General features: G+C 41.0%; 3 protein-coding genes across 10 annotated transcripts in view; all 3 read right to left on the bottom strand.

Annotated features, from left to right (window-relative positions):
• dip2bb (disco-interacting protein 2 homolog Bb) overlaps positions 1-1,004 on the bottom strand; it is a 37,997-nt gene extending 36,993 nt beyond the window's left edge. Inside the window, exon 1 of the mRNA XM_040158794.1 lies at positions 920-1,004. Coding sequence (XP_040014728.1) covers positions 920-1,004 — 85 coding nt within the window. The remainder of the gene's footprint in view (positions 1-919) is intronic.
• A 1,525-nt stretch (positions 1,005-2,529) lies between these two features.
• Positions 2,530-9,195, bottom strand: atf7b (activating transcription factor 7b). Of its 6 annotated transcripts, none has more exons than XM_040116219.1 (12): positions 9,085-9,195; positions 7,919-7,980; positions 7,480-7,576; positions 7,210-7,337; positions 6,935-7,060; positions 6,576-6,727; positions 6,015-6,111; positions 5,768-5,887; positions 5,431-5,580; positions 4,841-5,029; positions 4,621-4,726; positions 2,530-4,472 (listed from the first exon to the last, which is right to left on the bottom strand). In XM_040116219.1, exons 2-12 carry the CDS (start codon positions 7,964-7,966, stop codon positions 4,237-4,239), a joined length of 1,449 nt encoding a protein of 482 aa, XP_039972153.1. In that variant the 5' UTR covers positions 7,967-7,980; positions 9,085-9,195; the 3' UTR covers positions 2,530-4,236. The 6 variants fall into 6 exon arrangements, with proteins under 6 accessions (XP_039972153.1, XP_039972156.1, XP_039972154.1 ...); XM_040116222.1 differs by having other exon boundaries at positions 7,919-7,976; positions 9,085-9,167; XM_040116220.1 differs by lacking the exon at positions 9,085-9,195 and adding an exon at positions 8,894-9,078.
• A 1,035-nt stretch (positions 9,196-10,230) lies between these two features.
• Positions 10,231-24,894, bottom strand: larp4ab (La ribonucleoprotein 4Ab). Of its 3 annotated transcripts, none has more exons than XM_040159340.1 (15): positions 24,825-24,894; positions 21,202-21,340; positions 20,624-20,870; positions 19,936-20,072; positions 19,301-19,404; positions 17,672-17,782; positions 17,094-17,147; positions 16,097-16,309; positions 15,697-15,800; positions 14,826-15,053; positions 14,474-14,525; positions 14,140-14,304; positions 13,910-14,043; positions 13,643-13,820; positions 10,231-13,062 (listed from the first exon to the last, which is right to left on the bottom strand). In XM_040159340.1, the coding sequence occupies exons 1-15, from the start codon at positions 24,885-24,887 to the stop codon at positions 12,688-12,690; spliced, it is 2,304 nt and encodes a 767-aa protein (XP_040015274.1). In that variant the 5' UTR covers positions 24,888-24,894; the 3' UTR covers positions 10,231-12,687. The 3 variants fall into 3 exon arrangements, with proteins under 3 accessions (XP_040015274.1, XP_040015275.1, XP_040015276.1); XM_040159341.1 differs by lacking the exon at positions 24,825-24,894 and adding an exon at positions 23,133-23,241; XM_040159342.1 differs by lacking the exon at positions 16,097-16,309.
• Between the last annotated feature and the right edge of the window lie 59 nt (positions 24,895-24,953).

Raw genomic sequence — 24,953 nt, 5'->3', positions numbered from 1 at the left:
CTTGTGGACAGTGATGATGACAGTTAAGCTGTTTCTACCTCGGTTCTCTGGAATGATTTGAAGTTTCACCTGTCCTCCCACATAGGCAGAACAGTTCCAGGTATCTGTGTGTGTCTGTGCTGCAAGAGGGACAGGGCCATCATTACCGGCCCATACATCTCCGTGCTCGGCTCTCCATGTGAAACTCAACATTGCTCATCCACCCCCGGGCACCTGAGAGCTGCACAGCACCAATCAAGCTGCTGCACTGTGATTCACAGTGTGAGGAGGAGACTTGCATAACAGCCAGCCCCATATTCCCTTTTCCCACCGCCATTCCTATAAAACACATAACCCCTACTTTATCTGCTAAAGTTTCAGGGTTCAGGTTCTGAGAGGAGTACGGCTGAGTGTTGGAGGGGCCAGGGCATCCTTCAGTGTCCACTGATATCTGACGCTGCACACACAGGAGGCCTCCGGGATGACAAACTAGACCCATTTTCCTTTTCAGGGGTGTATGTGCTCGGAGAGCTGAGATGATAAGCAATGTATAACATGTATGCGAAAAGATATTGTGGATCAAAACAAGAACATGGGGGGGGGGGTGTTACTTAAACATACCAGATTACAAATATAAACACACATTTGTTCATAGCATGTGTCGCAGCCTAGGCAAAAAGTCCCCTCTATGTGGAATAAAAACAACAAGAATATTTATAAAGAAATGACAGCTTGAAAAGGAGGTCAGTGTGTGTTTTTATCATCTGTTGTAGTCGTGCCCGGACCCACTGCAGCAGCGCTGAGTCTCAGCCAGCTGACACAGGACGGCTGTTTGTGGCTGTTTTCACACAAACACGCTCAAGATCCGCACTTAACTCAAACGTCTGTATTAATCACCGCCGCAGCTCCAACCATTAGACCCACTGTACGAGGACCTTACCTTCGGATAGCTCCAGATCCAACTCCGCCAGCTGGTCCCTGACCTCTTTAGGCAGAGCAGACAGATCAACGCCGCGGTCGGCCATCGTTGGAAGCACAGCAGCCTGCGGGATGTTTGTGATATCTCGGATGGCAGCGGTTGCAGTCCGGCATGAAGCACAGAAAAAAGGGGGGGGAGAAAAAAAAAAAAAAAAATCAAGATGTTGTAGCGGTGGCGTTTACTCCATCCTCGCGACTCAACGACACCGCCATGACTGTGGGAGATGGGAGCAACTCGCCAGGGGAGTCTGTCAGTCACATGACCAGGGCTGATGGTAATTGTTGTGACAGGGCGGTGGGATAGAGCGGACTCTCTGCTCCCTCTGCTGTCGGCGTCCCTGCAGCTGGGAGGGGGAAGCGCGGCTCACCTGCCTCCCTCCCCTCAGGTGGAGACTGAGCTCCAGCGCGTGCTTGCCTCGTGTTACCAGAGCCGAGCCAGCGTTTCTCCAGAGTTGACCGGGTTAAAATGTTTAAGATCGTTTTAATGTGCAATCTGTCCGAAGCATAACAGCATGGTGGAGAAAGAGTAGGGAAGGGCCAGGGGACTAGAATGATTTGTTATCCATAAACACTTTTTTCACTACTTCCAAGCAGAAGTATTAGAAAAATAATGCGACCTGGACGCCGATAAACTGCATGCACCGTAAGGTTTTGCTAAAATCGAGACAGTGAGCTTCCCAGCTGCTGGAGCTCGCAGTATTGACCCATGGTATGGACAGTGTTGGCTATAGGTCTGAGGGTGCTGACTGAGTCTCTACCAGTAGATAAATAAATAAAATGTAATAGCCTGCTGACGCACTACTACATACACAAACATTGTATAATTAACGCTACCTACAGGAGGCAAGAAAAAGTATTTAGGGCTTTTGTAAATGAAATTAAAGACATTTTAAAACCTTCTGATCTTTAGAGGATTTCTACTCTCAGTTACATTGTTCCTAAGTCTTGGCCATCATTCAACAGATATAAAACAACATTAATTTGGAGTCCTGTTTCTGGTCACCTTATGGGTGTAAGTCTTATATTTAGCTCTGGTTTTGGTCTCCACCAGCTCCTGGGAGAAATATCTGGCTCTCTAGGTGCTAAATGCTCCACTGTTCACCAGCAAGTCTCTAACTTTGTCTGTCTTTTGTCTGGTGCTGAGCGTGGAAGTGAGCAGTAGGTTACTAATGCTTTTTTCTTCGAAAACAGCTGCCTGCTGTGGCCCCGAAAAGGATGCTATGAGAGTGGAACTAAAGCACTACAGCTGCAGCCCTAAAAACCAAAACACTGAGCTAAGAGAAGCTATAAAGTTCTGTAGAGCTGAGGGGAACTGCAGAGTCAGGTGTTAATTCTCTGTGGGTTTAACACTATGACCAAGCCCTACTACATACAAATAGTCAGGTGTTCCATTGTAAATATGAAAAAATAGATTAAAGCTGTTTTAAGGATCTTTGAAATAGATAATAAGATCACAGGGTCTCTATTTTTCAGAAAAAACAGTTGCTTAGATCTGTGACTGAAATGTAATGGCAACACAGGAGAGGCACAAACTGGAGCTAGGTTGAAACATGCTGATGACATTTTCTTTTTTCATTAATTTATTTCATTATTTGCCCGAGACAACTTACTCATTAGTTGAGACTATACACAAGTAATTTTTCCCATCTTGTGGCCTGAGTATTTGACAAACACCGTCCATACAGTTATCTTCAAGACATTTTTTTCGTGTGGTTCAACCTCTGTTAAACACATAAAAGACATCTAAGCTCTTAAACAAAATAAGCGAACATATCACATGATGGAAAAAAAAGCCTAACATGCCCACGGAAAAAAATAAACATCTTTAAACAATGACAAGTTATAAAAAACACAGTGACAAGGGGAAAAACAATGATAGTCTTGGAAGTACATTGTGGTATAAAACAATCTGCATTTCAAAATTTTGTTTTCAGAAGAAGCACCTTGCACAAGTATGAAGTCTACTTCATGATATAAGACAGCTTTTCAAATGTTGGAAAGCACCCAGGTCTAGGACATCTGTAATTCCCCACAGATATGCACGCATCACCAATCTCATTCATTCAAGAATACTCACCTTCACATTTTCTCTGCTCACCTCGAAACTTTAGCTTTCAACTGAAATACAACAAACCCCTCTCGGCAGCTGGGCTACACGCATCAGCTAAATGCAGGAACATTGATATTCAATAGAAAAATATATTGCACTACTCTTTCCTCAACTGAAATGCCAGGGTAAATGATTTAAAATCGATCATTTAAGGGCCTTCTAAAGCTAACCATTTCAAAGGCTGAGGATGGAATTCTTACATAACAAGGACAATTTCTGCATCAATTATTTGCTGTTATAAAACAGAAGAAAAGCAGATCAATAACCAGTGATAGTACAATGAAGCACAAACAAACAGTGGTATTCTTCAGCCTTCAATAATCCATGCAGCCAATAGGGTTTGGTACATACACATCTAATGTAATGGCACCCATTCCAAATGGGTTAAAACTAATGCTACAAAAGTCAGGCAGACATTCACAGGGTAAACTGTGTACATATCTATAATTTGGTTTGTTATGTACTCAGCTGACTAAACCGTTGTATATTTAAAAAGAGTTAACTCAAAAGGGAAACACAGACAGAAAACTAACAGACAGGGTGAAAAGTAAACAAAAAAAAGAACATTAGAAACACTTTCCAGGCTGCCTTTTACTGCAATCAACCAGCCAATCTCTCACCGTGCTTTCACTGCATCAGCAAAACATTATGGGAACGCCCAGTATCGGGCATAAGAATCCTTTCCTACATGAAAAAAATACAAGATATCTTACAGTGAAACTGTCAGCCTGGAAAGCAATCAACCTCATCACAGCCAGCATGTGGGACAGAATTGGACTGAAGCTGCATTTTTTAAGTGAAAGGAAAATAAACTGATGATTTTCACATACAGATTTTTCATTCATACTTTTCATCCCAATCTAAATCCTTTTCCAACTATCATGACTGAACAAGAAATGACCCCAAACCCTGCAGAGTGAGTGTCCGATGTGTTATTCATATTTACATAAACAGAGAGACAAAGTTTCTCTGAACAGGGAGCCTGCTGCGGGTGGAGGGCTAACGGAGGCACTGTGCCGTGTCTTTGTGTGATTATCATTGGCTGTGAGGGAAGGAGAGTATCTTAGTCTGGGGTGAGTGGGGAGGGCCGATCCCTCTTTTCGAACACTTTGCACCAGTCCGGCCTCCAAACGCCACTCGAGTTCATTCTGGCTACCTGCGTCAGCACATCATCTTGGAGCTGACTGTGACTGCGTCGCCATGACCACCCCTCCCGACTGGCCCGATCCCATGCCGGCCAAGACCGACATAGCCACCGCCTCTGCAGCACGGACGCTGAGCCCGTTGATGGTGGCCCCTGGGCTGGAGGCCGAAGTGGGTGGTGACGGCCCGTGTTGGATAACTGCCGCCGGGGAGCCAATGGGTTCAGAAGAAGTATCCCTGGAGGTTTCCTCTCCTCCTGCAGCTAGAGACAGAGAAAGAAACATTCACCCTTAAGAGAGGTGAGCGAGTAAAAAGAATGCATTAGATGGATGAGATGATAGATGGATCCTGACAAAAGAAGTGATACAGTGCTGATAGCTGTTGGCCAGTTTGTGACCTTTAATTGTTACCTAAGAAAGCTGCCTTCTTCTGCATAACAGTGACAGGGCAGTCTTTGTGGGCCAGAAGGAGCTGCTTCAGCTGTGCCACCTCATTCCTCAGTAGGGTTACTTCATTCTGGTGGCAACACAAAACATACAGCACAAGAATCATTCCCAGCATGCCCCTTCTTGTCATATTATTAGCACATTTAAGTACTCGGGATACACCCCAGAGACCTCGAAGACTCACTGTCAGGGAGACATTCATGTTGGCAAGATCCTCTGCCTTCTTCTCCAAAGAATTAACCCACAGCTTTCGTTTCTGCCTGCAGCGGGAGGCAGCCGCTCGGTTTCTCTCCAGAAAACGCTGCCTCCTCTCGTCGGGATCCATCTCTGACGCTCTCCGCCGCCGCCCCCCTGTTGGCTGAGCAGGGGATACCTGGGGAATGAGGAGGGAGCGAAAGTGATCACATGTAGTTCATGTGCATGTCCTGAGTTTGGGAATGGAGATGTTGTATTACAGAAACATTTTATCACATGGAGGAAGATTTTCTTCAAAGTCTGTGTGTGTATCTATCTATCTATCCATCCATCCATCCATCCATCCATCCATCCCACAGCATGGCACAGGAAGTTTTGAAATAAAGGCACTAGTGCTATACAGTTAGGTACATACTGTAATTTTACCAGGAGTGGCTTTACCTGGACAAATAATTATGTTTTATCATTACAGACAAATATTGGGTATAACATTACAATAGGGACGCATGTCATTGTACCCTGTGGGCATTTAGGTGTAGGTTCCTAGGAACAATTAAGCTTATAAGGCATGTGTATTACCTGTGGTTGAGCAGGTGATGGTGCATCAGAGTTTTGAGTGGGCTGCTGGCTCTGTTCCTGCCGCTGTGGGACAGCAGGGATGGATCCTGGACCCCCACCAGTCCCATCTTGTGCTCCTGGGCACTGATGAGTTAGGGCTGCCTTCAGTCTCTACAAAAACACACAGGCAACACTTCATGTAGTTCAATTAACGTTAAGGTTAAAAATAAGGTGTCTGTAATTTTTAATCACATGAAGTATATCACAATTAAGGTGTAAAAGCAATTTTACATGTGATACACATTGTTTTTCAGAGCCTGTGGCCGACAAATTATGCCAATATGACTGATCATCTCACCATCTTGGTCTCAGAATGCAGACTATACCCAGAGGGGGAGGATGAACCACTGCTTGCTCCACCAACTGGAGGTCCTGGTATCCCAGGGATGTTAGGCACTGTGTTCACTGGCCGCGCAAGCTCCACATTACAACAAATCGCCATACAGAGAGAACGAGAGAGAAACAGAAGAGGTATGGTAAAGTATAAAAATAATCTTCCAAGTATCATTTGTTATATATTTTCGAGAGTTTTGGAAATTACTTACAGATATAACTGAGGTCATCTGCACAGGACTGGGCAGGAGAGGGACAGTCTGCCCATTAGGGAAGTGCCTCACCAATGGATAAGAACTTGTTGGGGAGCTGTTGACAAAATCAGATGATACTTGTAAACTGCTGCTCCTCCATTCTGTGCCCAATGACAAAATTCAGATTTAGGGTCAGTTAGACGAATATTTTCTGGTTAACACAGGAGGCTCTTCCTAAAGTACTCCGTGCACCTAGCCTCTTAAGTCCCAGTTAAACGCTAGTTAAACCTCCGCTCCCTTCTGTAATGTGACAAATGTCTGAGTGAAACGGAATATGTGGGAAAAGTATAATTTCGAGAGGGATTTGATTTGATCCTTCAAAAGTAGGTTTGACTTAGTGAACTTAAGTCTCTGGAGAACTGCAGTGATGCAAAGCTCTAGAGGACTGTTTGATGCTGCCCTTTTGTAGATTATACTTCAGTTTTAAGATGTTTTGTAAATACCACCCTAGGCCACTGTACATATAGAAATGCATATAACAACAGGCGCACACATACACACAGACACACTGAAGTTTACCCTAGCTGTCTGTTGGAGGGTGGAGCTTGCGTGATGACAGATGTTGGAGATGGCAGAGTTTGGTGTAGTGGGTCATTACTCAGATGAAGTGGAAGCGAACCTGGACGCACAATGGTTGGAGTAGGGGCAGAGCTGGGTTTTGTGAGAATCTCCTGTTAAGAAATCAAACAATGAAATTTATTATCTGCTGACAATTCAATGGCGCTTAATTTTCTCTTCGGGAACAGAGACATAATCATTGAGGGTCAAGAGTTAACCTTTTCTTGTGCATACCATGATAAAAATTCTGTCAGTCTGTAAACCAGTGTTCTGCCCACATTAAAGCAGTTTGTGGCAATGCCTTGTACCGCGCCTCTCACCCTTGAGTCTCTGCTGTTGTCTGACATGCTGGAGGAGGAATCTGGACTTCCAGGAGGAGAAGAATCAACTTGTAAAGGACCCTCATCCTCATCTTTTACTTCAGATGTTGTTTGTAAAGGCGCAGCCTTAGAGGCAGAAAGCAATCAAAAGAAGATCAATAAAGACTTTCAAATCATCAAAAAATAATAAAACCATGACATAATTTTTATCTTATAACTTGAGGAAACTACCAGTGCGCCATTTATTCAACATGTACATTCATCCTTAATCTCACCGGGTGTTTTGTCCTCTGCTCATCTTCCTGGGCTTTGCAAAACTCCTGTTCAAAGGAATTGGCCAGCTCATTGAATAGTCCAACCTCCTCACAGTTCTTCAGAAAACGTGTGGGTGTGGGGGTCTGGTCTGGGGAAGAAAAAGGAAGCATACATTATGTTAGTTGAGAGGGTTAGCGAACAGAAATATCTCCTCCCCAACAGACAACAAAGTAGCATATAAATAGAGGTCTTCATTCAACAAACACTAATGTAAATGGTATTGTCATTACCTGCAATGATAACAGAGTCAGTTCTTGCAGGACCAAATTTTAACGTCATTTCATGCTTGTGTTTGTGGACTGACAGGTGGTCTTCATTTGTGAATCTCTGCAAATAATAACACAGCAGATAAGAAAAATATAGTAGTGTAGCATTTATATAAAGGAGATAAGGTGTGTCATTAGTGTGTCCACTGTGCTGCTGACAAATCTGATTTGAGATGAATAAAAGCACCTGCTTTCCGTGCAGAAGGTCCACAGTTAGGTCAGGCACCATAAAACCAGTCCTACTCAGTACTATTCCATTTGTACACCACCTTAACTGTAAAGTTAGCTGTAAGCTACGCTGCAGTGAGTCCATGTAATAAGAAAGAGGGGTCAAGAGAAAAGAGAAAGTCAAAGAAAGTGTTATGGAGACATGCATATGAATTAGTATGTTTAGGAATCATACCTGCCCACATCCAGGGGCAGTGCATACAAAAGGTCGATCATCCCCCATCTCAGGCAAACTGTCTGCAAAAGAGAGCAAAAACAGAGCAAATTATTGTCTGCCTCATTCATTAATGCATGGGCGCTATCTAAGGTCAGGTTACCAAGACACAATATATTACCAGCAATGGTTGAATGTTACTGAATGTTTCAACAGTTTAACTACTTCACTGATCTATGCTGGCTTTAGACCTTGACAGCCTTTATCTAGTAGCAAGTAAGTGAATGACCAGACAATATTTTTATGTCACAGTATATATTATTCATCTGCTAGGTTGTGTTCAATCTTGCTAATGTATTAACCTACAGCATCGGTCTTCCTGATGTGTATGACCTGCACCTATGGAGAAACTACAATCTGTGTTAGCGCTATTAACTGCATGAGCTCACCTGTTACCAAAACATGAGAACACAAATCGTACTGACAACTCGTCAGGAGGGAAACAGGCCGACAATCTTCGGCCTATTTGAAGCATTTGCTTTGGACTCGGTCGAGGATAATTGGGGACTAGCATTCAGCGATGAAGCAGCAGAGCCAGAGCAAGCTACCACGAAACCTGCCCCACAGTGTCATCAAGTCAGCGGCGTTAGCATGCGATCACTGTCGAGGACGTTCGGTTATGTAGCTATCTAGGTGGCTTATCTTATGGACCAAAGGATAGATTAACCTAAAGTGCCAATTCTTTGGCTAACTCTGACTTTATGAGAGATGGGCCTCAAGATAGCATAACCTTATCGCTAGCCACGCCAAAGCATTTTGTTTCCGAAGCCTGACAGCCGTGTCATTATAACGACCGTGGAGGCTAACATCGTGCAACCTATTTACAGATAACGGACGGATGGATACGCCTCGCAGAGCCGTTTTCTGTGTAGCTGCCAGTCACAACACAGCTAGCCAAGCTAATGCTAACTGCTAATCAAAGCTTAGTTAGCTTACCTTGTGATTTCACACTAACAGGTCCGCCAAGTTAGCAGCTAAACGTTAGCACGCTAATGCTAAAGAAAGCTGTGCTCGTAAACTTAGCTACGGTCTCGTGAAAAAATTACATGCTTCATGAACACTGACTGTATATATTTGGCGTAATATCAAATTTTACGTTGGATAATCCAAAAAGTGCCCTAACCCACCCGACGTTTAAAAAAAGGCTCTTCACTGCCCCCTCCCTGCTCCGGACAGCGCCGCTGTGCTGCCGCTGTGCTGCCCGTTGTTGACACTCTGACACTTCCATTAGCTAAACATCGCGAGAACTTCAACTTGGCAGAGTATTACGTAACATCAACTCTCTCTCTCTCTCTCTCTGTGTGTGTGTGTGTGTGTGTGTTTGTGTGTGTGTGTGTGTGTGTGTTTCTGTTTCTGTGTGTTTCTGTGTGTGTAGTACATGTCTTTCTATGGTTGTGTGGACAAATCTGGAATTACAGATTTTGGTTTAAAACCAATAAAACAACACCAAGATGGATATTTACAGAATATTTTATTCCTGTGTGTATGTCTCATGGTGATTCACTGTATCTCAGGTTGTGGTGTGCTGATATATATTGGGCAGAAAGATATGCGATGTCTTCTTCTCATAGGAGTATTTTTAATTTTGAGACGTCATTTAGCTCATTGAAATTTGGAATTTCAGAACATAATTGGTTTCTTATTTCATCAAATTATACACTTTTTAGGAGGAAGTGCATCTCTTTCCCAACCTCACCTGTTGAAAACTGACAACATGTTGTTTTCTTTCAGTTGCCATGATTTTTTGTGTCTTCCTTGTTCGACAGCCAGTTTGTGGTCACTGAGCCTATACTTGGTTAGGATCTGTCTCTGCTTCCTATTTCTGACAGTTAAGAGATATTCTGCCGATCCATAATCTGTCTAGGGACAGATAACACTCTAATCTACTACTAGACTCTCATCAAAGACTCTAAAACAATATTATAACAATAATTATGTAACATCTAGAAATTTAAGGTTATTTCAGGATTGTTACTTGGCAGATGTCATGTAGAAATCTGTGAATAAATCCTTTCCATTGCATCTCAGGACACTGCCCATGTCTCTCACTGTCCCGTCAGTTATGCTAAATAGCCCTAATGCCAGATTTAAATAGAAGAAAATCTAAAGATCCACCATCTGAGGTGTGTGTTGAGCATATTCACTATGCATCCACTATGCATCCACTGTATGTGAAACTGCACTTTCATCAGATGCAAGAGCATAATATTGTGTAAACATATGCATAAACATAAGACAGGACTGTTTAAAAATAAATCTTTATTTTCATACAACAGGCTCAGTAATAAAATATTCACTTGATAAACCAGTGTGTACCAGTGTGGCAGTTGCAGGATTCTGATATAAGACCGACTTTGCATTGACAAGCTAACAACATAACCTGTATCATACACACCTAGCAACGGACAAACAAGCATGCACATACAAATTAAGCTCCACTCCAACCAGTTGCGGCTACAGTAAACTGAGATTTACATTGGACAGGATCTAGTGTCTCCAAGTGTCATAAACTGATCATGTTGGATTCTGACAACCAACTAACCAGCCTTGATCAGTGTAACTGAAGTGCTCAAAATTCTCACACTTTCTTTTATACTGAAGTGAAACACTGTTAAGGCACTGGAGGTTTGGTTTGAGATATTAGTTCCATGTAGTCTGAAGCAGAAGCAATCCCTCGGTCTTGCACCCAAGTTTACACTGTCAGATACAGACAAATATATATACACACACAGGAGACAACTGAACTACTGATTACAAAAAACAAAATACTGTAAAAACACAGCGAATTCCCTAGAAGCAGAGGACTCAAAATACTTACCTAAGGCAATTTTTTTTTTAATCTAATAATTTTCTTACATGTAAAATCTATAATTCTTTACCTTCATTCATTTTTTGTTCATTTCCATCTGCAACACCACAGACTATTCAGATGAAATGAAAACAATGAGACAAGTCCAGCATTTCTGAGCAACAACTTTCCATTTCTTACATCTGTAATGATTAAAAGCATTGAGATCAAAAAGGTATAGTGCATTTCAATTAACACCACTACAGGTACAGGTATGCTCTGCTCATTGTTGAGCCATGAGTCCTGATTATACAGATCAGTATTCAACTCAGTTGTCAATAATCAAGTAGTTTTCTCAGATCAGTCTACACAACAATTTAAAGATATTAAAGAAACACTTAATATAATGAAAAGAAAAACATTAAAAGTGGATAGATAATGGAACTTAAACACAGCTTTCTACAACAGGAAAACAAGTACATTAACAATGCAGATCAAAAATAAATTTATATACACTCAAGAAAGCAAACACACAGACATTTACAAAATCAAGCTCAAACGTGGTTTTACATCAACAGACTACATTCATCTGAAGCCTAATGTGCCCAATCAAAACAGATGATGCAGGCAATGTCACCAAATCAAGAGGACACCAGCATCATCATTGGCTACTTTAATCAACAGGTGACACATTTCTTTTGAGGTATTTATAGAAAAGAAAAAAAAAAAAAAAGTCCATTATTTTTTAGCACTTACATGCAGATGTTAATCACCAATGATTCTTTAACAGCTACTATCCTTCTCTTAAAAACTTTACTGAAACTGAAAATACAGAGTCACCATATCCTACGTTACCAAGATTAGGGGAGTGATGCTCTGAACTCCACCTACTCTGGAACAGGTTAGCTGTGTACCACAAGTTACCGTGGTGAATTAATTAACTGGATCACTTTTATCTAGTCCCAGATAAAACTGTTTGAGAAAAGCCAGGGCTGAAACCAAAGTTGACAGGTTACCCCATCAATCTTGGTTTGTGAGGGACATCAGCATTATTGAAATCTGATAAAACATGGAGACAGTCTTTCTGCTCCTGCTTACATCAAATAACCTTAAGCAACTATTACTGTATATAAAGACATACTGATTTCGACAAGAGTTAAAGCACTGTGATTCATTGATGCAAAAATGAAATAAGCAAAAATGTTCCCAGTTATATTATATTGCTTATTTCAAATGTTAGCAGTAGTGATCTAATATCTGCATCACAAAGATAACTACTGCCAAAACATTCAAGGATTAAAATCATTAAATGACGCAATGTTTTGAATCCATGTAGCTCAAGATTCCACAATCATGACAATTTCTTCAAACAATGCTACTCATCAAAATTCAAACCTTCTGCAGAAATCACACAACCCACTGTTTCTGTTATTCTGCCGTGGATTCAACATCTTCCATTTCATAATTAATCATATATCCTGAAAGAAATTAGATGAAAAGTTGGAGATTAATCATATGCAAACAATAACCACTCCGAAAGAAATCCGATGTGCCTTCTCGTCATTTTGGATGCTGACAAAGCTTGCTAAATGTCAGAACACCATATATTTAAAAAGATTCAAGTTCCCTTTCTCCCTCTCTCACTCTCAAACACACACACGCCTTAGGCTCATTTATGATATTACTTTAAGCAGAGTATGTTTTATCACCCCAAGAGTCTGAAATTCTGGCAGCAGACTATATGCATTTTCCTAAAAGGAATATCTACTTTACAGTCTTTTCAAATAATTTCGTGTCTGCAACAATGTTAAGAGATTCTTTGTCAAAGTCTTTCAAATGAAATATATTCATCTATATACATATATTATATATTTACATATATAATTGTTATAATTTGTGTTTTAGTCCATGTTTAAAAAAGGTTACTTTTTTCCCCCTTTAGTTATTTTGGTGACCTTGGGGGAATGTTTTGTTCCTTGCCACTACGTCTGGCGCCCCGCTGTGGAGAAAACTGTTTGCCAGTGTTCAGGCTTCTCTGATGCTCCCGAATTTTCAGCCCTGCGCCTCCTACTCTGGCTTGGCCATTCGCCCCTCTGAAGGAGCGTAAGGGTTGACGAGGCGGACGGCTGTCTCCAGCTTTCTCTGGTTTGTCTGTTGTGCGCCTGGAGTTAGGGTCTTCAACCCTGTTGACCTTGAGCTCTTGCAGGGGTTGGCTAGCTAAAGAGGCAGGAGGGGAGGGGGAGGAGGGCGTCTGTGCTGGTGGCTTATCCTTGGCCAACCTCTGGCACACCTCTGCATAGCTGAGCTTTCTTGGCCCCTGGTTAGAGAATAATGGATGAAAAATTACAACCAAATCATAAAATAAATGTTCAAGAAGGATAAAGAAATTCACCATGTGTGTGACAAATGCAGGTTAGGCCCACTTGAATACCATATGATCCACAATATTAAAATACTGTAACAAATACTCCATCATTAACACATTGACCATAAAGATCAATGGCAGAGAAGTGAATTAAGATGCAATGGTAGTTTAGCAGAGAAGTAGCATGGAAGTTTCTATAGGAGTTATATGTTAGGCCTGTTTTTTGCCTATAAAGACACAACTGGAATCCATTTAAACTACTGTGAATCCAAGTACAGCTGTCATTATCCATTATCCACATAGGAGCAAGCTACAAACTTTTAGTCACAGGTTAAACCTACAGGCAATGCGTATTTGATACTTTGAATCGATAGAATATTCTTTCAATTTCATACAATTTTGATATTAATTTTTTTTTTTGCTCCATGTAATTAGCGACAGCACACAAAGCGCAGTCTCATGGGGTCTTAAAATGACTAATCAACCAACAGGAAGCTGATGTGGTATTCAAGAGGAACAAAGCAGGCCTTACCAGCTCTGATGTTGGAGTTGGGGGAGACGGAGAAGGTACTTCTGTCAAGACAGACTGGCTGCAGGTGGAGGGGGCATGTTCTGATTCTCCTGGAGAAACAGCCTGCATGGACGAGGAGATCTTTCTTTCTGGAATGGGATGTTCAGCTTTATCCTCTTCTCTTAGTGAAGGAGAAACACTGAATCGACATTAAAGCAAAACATGTCATTTTCCCTGTGTGCGTCCTTGTTATTCACAGACAATATATTAATTCTTAGTAAACTGTACCTTGAGGCACGAGGTGCCATTGTTTGCGGTGTCACAGGTGTAGGTTTAGCAGCCGGGGCCATAGAATCTGGTATGGTCGCGGGATCATCTGAGACGGTTGTGTGTTGGGTCTCGTTAACTTCTTGGCTCACAGACTGAAATAATAAAGAATTTAAAATATAATATAACCTATACAGCTGTAACCTATATGTGATCCAGAGTAGAATGTATCAAAAGAGGGCAAGATTTACCTTGTTGGTCACCTTAAGTCCACGTACAACATCAGAGAGGCGCATCTCTGGCGTGGTTTCTCCCCGCATGCTGACCCCAGATCCCGGTAATGGAGGAAAATTGGAAGCTGCCAGGTCAAATTTCGGTGGAGGTGGTACCTTGGTCTCCATTAAAGGGACAGGACGCTGCAAATTTTACACAAAATTAAACTGAAAACTGACAACTTTTTGATAAAGAGAAACCCTCAAGACCTCTTTGGTCTAAAATAAAATGTAAAAACAATTGTTTTGTGGGGTAATCGCACTTAAGAAAAAGAAAAAAAAAAAAAAAAAGTAGGACAGGAAATATGCTCACCATGGCATGTTCATCTTCTCTTTTCCTCCTCATGCCTCTGTGGCTACCTCTCCTACAATAAACAGATAATTTATATTAGAAATTTTTTTACGCAAGTTACATTTACATGTAAAAAACACCAACACAAAGAATACAATATCTTGCATTTCTATTGAACTGACTATGAAAGCCAAAACGTAACTTTTAGCCGTTTCCACTAACAGTGTAAAGTCAAGATAATATAACTTTGATAGGTAAACAAAATGTGACAGAGAAAAGAAACCAAAAAAATATTCACAGCACAAACATAGTCACATTTTGGTTGTAATTCTTAATTTCCACAGAGTTTATAAGCAGGATATTATTAACTCACCTCCCCCGTCCACCCCCACTCAGATCTCCAATGGATGTGGTGGCCTGTAGAGAGGTTTCTTTAAGGCTGAAGGAGGGCAGAAAGACTGGCTCTGAAGTGGTGCCACTCCGTGTTCCTGATGTCTGGAGGGGCTGTGGACTCAAGGGACTAGACAGGCCATCCATCAGGGCCCCCAGAGCCGAGGAAGAAGGCACATCAGCAGGCCTGTGGTGCCCCTTCACATGGTTTCTGGGCATAGACAAAGTACACACAATTCTTAAACAAGTCAGCTCTACCATGAAAAAGTACAATTAGAGCACTTTAAGGTTGTGCAAGTAAAATCGATTACTCAAAAAAACGAGAGTGAACACATTAACATTGATGGGTGTTAAAGCATGTGACAAAGCTAAGGCAAAGGGGAGATGGTTTGATCAGTATATTTTTATGCTTCTAAAACATAAACAGCTGGCACGGGTTAGAGTAAACTGTGACTGTACATATTTTGTTTCTAAATGTAATTTATTATTTTTATGTAGATTTTTTTAAATGAAGAATTTGTTTTACCTTTTTTATTTATTTTTTTTTTTTAGTTGAAAATTACTAGTACAACTTAAACAACTCAAAAGGTAATAATGACCTTAATTTTCAGAGGCTTTTAACTTCACTGATTTCATACATGCTAAATATAATGCCAAAAGCATTTGATTTATTTTAAGTGGTATAAATCACAGCCTATCATACAGGTGACAAGTACATGTGTCTTTCTGCGATTAAGGTACATATTGTGAAAGGAGGCAAATGTGATATACAGTGCATTTCATGAAAGAAAAAGTTAAGTAAGATTGGACAGAGTTACTGTGAATGAGAGAGTTATGTCATGACTTGCACTTACCGATTCCTGCTCATGGGTCGATGGGTGATGGTGGAACTTGAGTTTGCTTTGTAGTTCCCAGGAGTGCTGTAACCATTCATGAATCCGCCATTAGGGAAAGGTGCCTGGATATCACAACGGCATTAGGAAATCCAATTACACAATGTTCTCCAGGGAAAAAAAAAAAAAAAAATCTGTCTGTAAACAATACATCTTTATATAGACAGAAGCTGAGAATATCACATCAACTATCCAGACATGAGCTTGCAGACTTTAACATCAGGCACTGTTATGATGACCTCAATAGATTTCAGCTATGACATCAGTGTTAAACGTTTTTAATTTTTTTTTTTTTTTTTTTTAGAAACCTCTGGACAATCAAATCTTATTTTGTAAGCCACATTGTGATTGAAACTCTCACCAGTGGTGTTTCAAAGTAAGGCATGACTGAAGGGTTCCAGGAGGGAGACACCACAGGATAAACAGGGTACTGCTGCTGCGGGCTGTACATCTGCTGCATATAGACAGGGGAGCCATACTGGGCCTGTGGCTGGGCATGCTGACTGTACACACTCGAGTCCATGCTACGGAAGCCATTCTTACCAAAGAATGTGTTAATGGCCTTAATGCGGGCCTGTGGGGGAGGGAAAAGGAAGGAAAGGAGTGTGTCAGGTGTGTTTGTTATGGTGAAGCGGTTGAAGCCTCCACTGCAACTGTGATGAGGTACAATGTTGCTCTGTACATTGAACCATTAGTCCCCTCAGATCTCATAATCTCACGGTCATTAGGCCATTAAACACTGCTCTGACTTGGGGGTGGGGGTGGGGGGAGTGATGCAGGATTAGGGAGATGGAGAGTAGATGTAAAGAGTAGAAGCAGCAGCAGAGATAGATCAGATTTATAGAGAGATATAGATGAAAAGTTCCGCCCAGCCAGCCGCAGTGCATATGGGTCCTTCCAAGCGCGATACTGATCATCACTGGGGTTCAGACAGGACCAGTAATACAGCAATCACAGTCTAATTTGTTTTATCAGGGAAAAAATATCGCACACAAGGTCAAATAAGAGTCTAGCTGGAAAAGGGTGTATTAGATACCTGAAATGCAAAGGTAAATGTCATATTGTGATAAGAAAGGCAATCAAACTATCTGGAGATATGGGTGTGCGACAGTTCTGACAAACAAAGAAGCAGAGACCATTGGAGGCCACCCCTTAGGCCACAGCTTAGCCAAACAGCCTAGCCTAGAGAGTAGAGACATGACGACTGACAACAGTAGTCTTGTGTAACACAAGGCTTCCTGGGCTCCATACTAGTGTCTAAATTAAAACAAATAATAAGCAGTGACCCATCCTGAAATAAAAAACTTAGTATATGGAATAAAGCCAATTACATTATAAATTTCAGTGAGAGAACTCACCATGATTGGTTTTCCCTGAAACATTTTCACTTCCTCTCTTAGGTATCTGTAGGCCTGGGGACAAAAAAAAAAAAAAGAACCAAACATTCACAATTCTGTCAAATCTGCATTGTCCCCTTTTGAATTAAAAAAAGTAAAAGCTTTCCTCCCCTTACTCCCAGAGTACTAATGTAATGTTCAGTGCTTTATAACTGTAAACATGTCACTTGTACTTAACAAGACGAAGCTTCTATAATATATCACACAATTTCTTGATAGCATGTTCTCTTAAAATATTACATTTAGCAAAGTGAAAAGACCATTGTAATCAAGAGTTATCAAATCCTGATCTTGCAAATCCTCTCCATGGTCATGGAATTTACCTTTGGTTTCAAAGAATAATGGAACCAGAGCAAATGACAGCCACATCTAATGAGTAATTATATTGTACATTTTTGATATTAATAAAAAAAAGAAGGATGTATGGTATACTAATATTAAATAGAAATTCAACCAAATATTTAAATGTATTCTAACTTTAAAATTATACAGCAAGTTGGTCAAAGATAAGCTATGTGGTTAATATTAAGGAGACGTACCTGTAGTGCATCCATATCTGACTGAAACGTTATGTACCAATTGCTGTTGTGTGCAAACTCAGCACATAACACTTTGGGGCAGTTTACACTCTTAAAAAGAGCCTCCACCTCCTGCAAAAAAGATACAAGGCACACATTATGCAGTTCTGCCTCCAACACTAAACTCATACAACATATCCCCTCAGGCCACCCTACATGCTCTGTGATAAGCTGTCAATAAGCCATGATATAGCCACACACATGAAAACATTAGAGTTTTAACATCAAAGAAGACCTTGAGTCTTCCTGGTATGATGTGACCAGCTTTGCTCAACTGGAATCTCATGCTCTGTCAAGTTGGATGGGGACCATTGGTGGACAGCCATTTTCCGTTCTTTTCAGAGATGTTTGATTGGATTCAAGTCAGGATTCTAGCTGAGCAACCCAGGAACATTCACAGAGTTGTCCCTGAGCCATTCCTGCGTTGTCTTGGCTATGAGCTTAGATTCATTGTCCTTTTGGAAGGTGAACCTTCGGCCCATTCTCAGGTCCTGAGCACTCTGGACCAGGTTTTCATCAAGGATATCTCTGTACTTTGCTCTTTTCAGCTTTGCCTCAACCCTGACCAGTCTCCCTGTCTCTGCCGCTGAAAAACACCTCCACAGCATGACGCTGCCACCATGCTTCACCGTTGGGATGGTATTGGGCATGTGATGAGCAGTGCCTGTTTCCTCCAGACATGACGCTTTGAATTGAGGCCAAACAGTTCAATCTTGGTTTCATCAGATCAGTGAATCTTGTTTTTCACAGACAGAGTCCTCTAGGTGCTTTTTTGCAAACTCCAGGCAGCTTTCATGTGTCTTTCATAGAGGAGAGGCTTCCGTATGGCCACTCTGCCATAAAGCCCAGATCGGTGGAGTGTTGCAGTGACAGTTGTCCTTCTCGAAGTTTTTCCCATCTCCACACTGGATCTATTGAGTACAGCCAGACAGGCCATCGGGTTCTAGATCACCTCTTTTACCAAGGCCCTTCTTCCCTGATTGCTCAGTTTGGCCGAGCAGCCAGCTCCAGGTAAAGCCTGTTGTTCATAACTTCTTCCATTGAAGAATTATGGAGACCACTGTGTTCTTGGGAACCTTCAATGAAGCAAAAATGTTTTCTAGCCTTCCCCAGATCTGTGCCAACACAATCCTGTCTCTGAGCTCTGCAGGTACTTCCATCAACCTCATGGCTTTTGCTCTCATATGCATTGTCAGCTTTGTCACCTTATACAGACAGGTGTGTGCCTTCCCAAATCATGTCCAATCAATTGAATTTACCACAAGCAGACTCCAGTCAAGGTGCAGAAACCTCTCAAAGATGATCAAGAGAAATGGGAGGCGCCTGAGCTAAATTTCATGTGTCATATGGGTATTGAGTGTAGATTGATGCGGGAAAAAATAAGTCTAAAAAGATTTTAGCTTAAGGCTGCAACATAATAACAAATGTGAAAAAGTGGAGGGGGTCTGAATACTTTCGGAATGCATATTATGTCAGCTCAAAGCATGATTGTGCTTGTACAAGCACAATCATGTAGCAGCACCTGGTTTGTAGGATTTTCTGTACAGTGAGAAGGGACTGTGCTAAATTTGCAGTACGAGTTGTCTTTACCTCAACTGGTGTAGTTTCTGGCACCTCTCTCAGAATAATGATACAGCGACTGTGGTTTGGCCGAACCTTCTCTCCAGTTTCATCAACTTGTATCATAGGAGAGGCTGTAACAAAGACACAACCTAAATATTACTGTTTTCACCCTCTGGAGTAACATGAAAGCCCCTCATACAACTACATAGTGTGCTGTTGGGCAATATCTCTCTCTGGCATACATCTGTAGAACTGTATCTTTTGTTTGTCTGAAGTTTTTTAGCAACTACAAAACTGAGCGTGAGAGCAAATTCTGCAAATTCTTTGTTTTGATCAGTTTACTAGGTGAGCACGCTAAACAACAGCCTCATATATTTTATGCTTGTGGCTTTAAATAATCGCAAAAAATTCTTTCCTGTTTTTTTATGCTGTTAGTGAAGGTCGTCTCATTTTCAGCTGGGACAGCTCCATAATTCCACAATTATACAACTGCAAGAAAGCCTTCACTTATGACATGCATTATTCACACAAACCCCATTCCATTTATGTTATTAAAAGTGTAAAACGCTTTAAAATTTTATATGGATAGTGTCGGTAAACTCAAGAGTTATTGAATCTGCAAGCAATTCCCACAAATACAAGGAGAACAGTAGTAAAAGTACCTCGCAGTACATCCAGAATGAGGTCCATGTCAGTGGTGAGGGCTTTGATGTCCTCCATGCAAGCAATGGTCCAGATGGGAACAAACTGATCACTGTCCATCTGGGATATCAGGTACAGGTCCTTAGAGAGGTTCTCTCTGCAAACACCCAAAACCCAAACATTGTTCTAAAAAAAAAAAAATAATGATTCAAAATATCTTTGCTCTATATCTTTACTACCAAGACCGCCACAAAAGAAAATTTTTGAAGACTCCCATCTCATAACATTAGAACTCTGACAGAAAACAAGATCTAATCAATCATCAACCCCTCTACTTGTACTACATGAATTGCATCAGGCCTCCCCAGTCAAATTCACTAGCCTCCCAACATATGGTGTAATAATGACTGTAATGAGTGTAGGGGTCTACTGATTCATTTGGTGCACTGATCATAATTTCTGCCAATTTACCACATACATTTGTGTCTTATTTTAAGATCATGTTCAAAAAATAAGTCTTCACCTTGTTTCACTTTTTTTGTTTCACAGCAGTATTAAAAAAAAAAAAAAAAAAAAAAAAAAAAATCAAAGTTTTGTTCAAAGTTTTAATTCCTGAATGGAATTTACAAGAACAGGGATTAAAACCAGAAAGAATTACAATTTATGGTGTGTGTATGTATAAGGATTGCTACTCAACTCAATACTGACCTAGAAAAGCAGAACTCCAGCTGTTTCTTCAAAGAGTCTCTCAGGCTCTCCTCTGACATTGGTTGTTCCTTAGAAACAACACCATCTACGGCTGATTCGCTTTGTGGGTCAAAGACCAGATATGGCAAGTCAGGGTTGTTAACGTCATTCACAATGCCCTCTGCGGGCACAGGGGCATAGTCAGCAGCACTGTCAGGATATTCAGTGTCGTATCCTTTACCCCCTGCAGGAGGAACATCTGAGCAACCTAAGATTGAGGAGGCAGGCAGTAACAAAATAGTTGTGAAATAACTGTCATGTTTAGACAAATGACACGTAAGAAGATTTGCCATGCTTTTTATTTACCTCATAACCCTGAGGATGGAGATTTACAACGATTCCCTTATATACCGTGTATCTGTAATTATGTAGGTAATGTTTAAGAAATACTTTTCATGTCTACACGTGCCACACATGGTCTATCCACATACTTTAGCTCTGTGCCAGTGCAGGAGTGATACACATTTACATGAGGAAAGGATGGAGATGAAGTAAAATTAGAAAACAATCTCTTAACACAGAACTGAATATGCTCATACCGTTGGTCATCTCAGTGGGAGGAGGGTAGGTCTGCAGCCAAGGAGAATCCTCTGTCCCCTCTGAGATGTCATTCTGGTGGGCAGGGACCTCCTGCCACACTTTAGCATTTGGATTCAGACCTGCTCCCTTTGTGGTAACCTGCATGCATATAGGATTATACTGCAAATTATAGAAAATAGTTTTGGCTTCACACCTTACAATGTATGTTACAGGAAACAATAGTGTAATTAGAGAAAGAAACCAGCGTTTTGATTAGTATCTTGATCATTATATATCAGTCATAAGAAATTGGTATTCAAAACTGTTTTTGATTTCTACAAAGTGTAGCCAAGTAGATAATCTGTTGGAATTGTGCAGGGAGAAAAAGATGGATTACACATGATGATAATCCATATTTTAAAATATGGATTATCATTTGTGCAGAATGGTGAAATTGTCAAGATGTGTTCTGTATCAATTATTATTAAGCAACCAGAGCATCAAAGTCTAGCAATTCAAACAAGATAACCCAATTAGCATCAATCACTCAAAAATGTGGAAAAAGCCCTTTGAAACCAAGGAAGGAAAAATTCTCATGTAATAAAATGCCCTAGTTTTACCTTAACAGGTATCACAGATAATTAATATTTGTTTGCAGTGTTAAACCACAAACAACCTTTGAAACTGACTTCCTTACTCAAATATATCATATCATAGCCAAGCCAATGAATGAGCGAGTTCTTACGAGAACCTATAATCCAGTTTTGCATGTTTGCATAGCCTCGACTCCTCTCTCTCACGCATGCACACACACGCGCACACACACACACACACACACACACACACACACACACACACACACACACACACACACACACACACACACACACACAGAGAGAGAGAGAGAGTTCTCATTGGCTTCCTTATCCCGTACCCCGCCTCTCAAACGGTCACATGCAACCATACATGGCGCAGGTCCGCCTGTGAGCTTCAGCGTGATTTAAACAATACATTTTGACCTGTCATCCATTGCAAAACCTCGGGTGTCCTTCAGTCGTGGATGCTAAACTAGTAAATGGCTTTAAGTCTCAGAACCCTTCTGTCCAACTTGTCTGCTATTCAAAATGTGGTTACAATTCAACGGCCCCACGCTTTAAGTGAAGCTGGGTAGCGTTACTTTGACGGTCAGGAAGAAAGAGCACATGGCGCCGACGTGCCCATGCAACTTAAAACATGCGACGATGTTCAAAACGCTCTCTTTTCCTCTAAATGTGAATAAACACAGCCGATTCTAGATATAGGGCGCTTGTGGCTAATTGATTAGTAAACCATCCCCACATTGATCTCCTGAAAGTTACCGTCTCCGCAGCGCAGTGGCATGACCTTTTTCACTCAACCCTTTGATAGCTATTCAGCTACAATTGTGTAACAGCTAACATCTAACACAAATCACGTGCAGTAGTTGCTGCACATACAACGTAAGAGATTTAAGTTATGTTTAGTGCAACTTGTTACGGGACGAGATGGTACAATTTTCCCAATTCAACATGTTCTTAAACGCGTGTTGGCAAGATATATTAGACTCTTTTGATTGTTGTTTAGCCATCTGCCATATGGTAACTAGCTACACCATAAATACTCGTCTTTAGCTAACTAGCTTGTTTACTAGCAAACCAGTGAGAACCGGCCTTACATAATACCGCTATCCTTAGCTAATTTGTTTGACAGGTTGACAATAACACATAATTAACTGTTAATGCAAATAAAATCGTATGTAATAAATCGTAGTTCGAACATGAAAGCTAACTAACACTGGCTGAAGTGTAAAGTTGCTGCTATGGAGTAAAGCGGTTTTGGTCGAGCTTCAGACAGCACGAGTTAAACGGGAGGAAGGACGCAAACAGGTTGTCGCATATTAGCTAGCGTGCCAGCGTCCAGGCCCAAAACTCACCATGCTGCTTGGATCCTCGCCTTACGATGTCCTCTTCAGCTCCGAGGGATTTAATCGCCCTGCTCGATTTACTCTTCTTTGAATGTTTAAAAACTCAGTGGCTGCACTTATTTACAGTGGCCCGTCGTCGCTTTCTCCGCTTAACTACCGTCTCCCCGGCAACTGGTAACGTGTAAGTCACACGGCCGAACGTGCTCCAGTACAAACGGTGCGTCCGCGCGGACCTCAACTTTGAAAGCTGCTAACAAGTAACGCTAATGGCTCTTTGGGGTTTTTTTGGTTTTGTTTTTTTAGTAAAAAGCGTTTCCCATTTTACGGCATATGTTACTCCGCTTAATTTCTCATCCCACAGGTCAGCTTCGAGATACCGCTCATCCAGCATGTGACAGCTTCGTCCTCTGTCTGCCACCGTGCGTCCCAACAGGCTGCACTCCGCCTCCGCCTCCGCGGCAACAGCAACGCTAACGACGCAGCGTAGCAACCGCTGCCTATGACCTCTGTGTGGGGACAGTACGGTCAGAGGAGTCGCAGAGTCCATGCGTCTGTGAGACCTGCCGTGTAATAATGATGCAACACACCGAGCCGTTCAGTGTATGCTTTAATCAGGAAAATGTAACTAAAAGTATAAAAAGTAAACGCACCCTATGGAAGAAAAAAAAAAATATGCCACTGTGACTTTTACACTATTGGATTATTACTCATGCATTAATGTGTGATTAACATTTTACTGTTGTAGTAGATAAAGGTGAAGCAAATTTTTAACTGTTTTATATAAGGCTGCAGTTGAAGATTATTTTTATTATGGATTAATCTTCTGATTTTCCCCATTAATTGACTGGTTTGTAAAAATTCATAAAATAGTGAGAATCGCAGTTGCCCAGGGCAAACTGACACCTTCCGACTGCTTTTGCTTTCCACCCACTAGTTCAAACCTCAAAATAAAAAGTTACATTTAATAAAAGGAAAAACAGCAGATCCTCACAGATGAGAAACTGGAGCCATGAAAAGTTTGCATTTTTACGTGTAAAAATTACTTGAACGACTATCAAAATAGTTGTCAATTGATTTTCTGTCAATTAACTGATCAGTTTAATCAGCTAATTATTTCAGCTCTACTTGAATATATTGTTAGGTAGTTTAATCTATAACTAATCACCATATTTTATAAATGTGTTGGTGTTTTGTATGCAAAAGTCTTAATTTGTGAATTAACTAAAGTTATCAAATTAATATATTGAAGAAAAAGTGGAAGGAAAGGACATGGCAAATTCTGTCCATTTTCAAGACCTGTTTGTTTTAACTTTGTCTATTTTGATATTAATCAGAATGCAATCTTTGCTCGCATGAAATTGGAATATAAGAATATCTCTTTACGTCATAACACGGATGGTGCAGAATATGATAACGTTAAACAAACTGCAGTACGCTGGGTGTGTGTCTGTGTAATAATGAATGTTTCTTGATCTCAGGCCTCTCTTGAACGATCTCAAAATCAAGATTACCTGATAAAATTTTATCCATATAAAGCCCATTTTAACATGACCCAAACAGTGTAAAACATTCCCTGTTGAAGGATGGAATAAGTCTTGCCTAAAGATGCATGAAGGTTTGGTTTCAATCTTGGAGCTTATACAAGGAAACAGCTGTGTGACTGGTTAATTTTACCTTGCACTGGAGCTGTAGTGAACATACCTTAGTAGAAACATTGTGATGTTGGATTTTGACTTTGCAAGTGCTGTTCTGTTCCACACTCATGCCATCAATTCTTATTTTAAAGCCTCACACATGGTCCACCCACACAGGTTTTTTCACACGAGGCTG

Source organism: Xiphias gladius, chromosome 21 (genome assembly GCF_016859285.1).
Source record: "Xiphias gladius isolate SHS-SW01 ecotype Sanya breed wild chromosome 21, ASM1685928v1, whole genome shotgun sequence".
Lineage (NCBI taxonomy): Eukaryota > Metazoa > Chordata > Actinopteri > Istiophoriformes > Xiphiidae > Xiphias > Xiphias gladius.
Note: the sequence above shows the minus strand (reverse complement) of the source record. Positions and strands in the feature narration are given on the sequence as shown.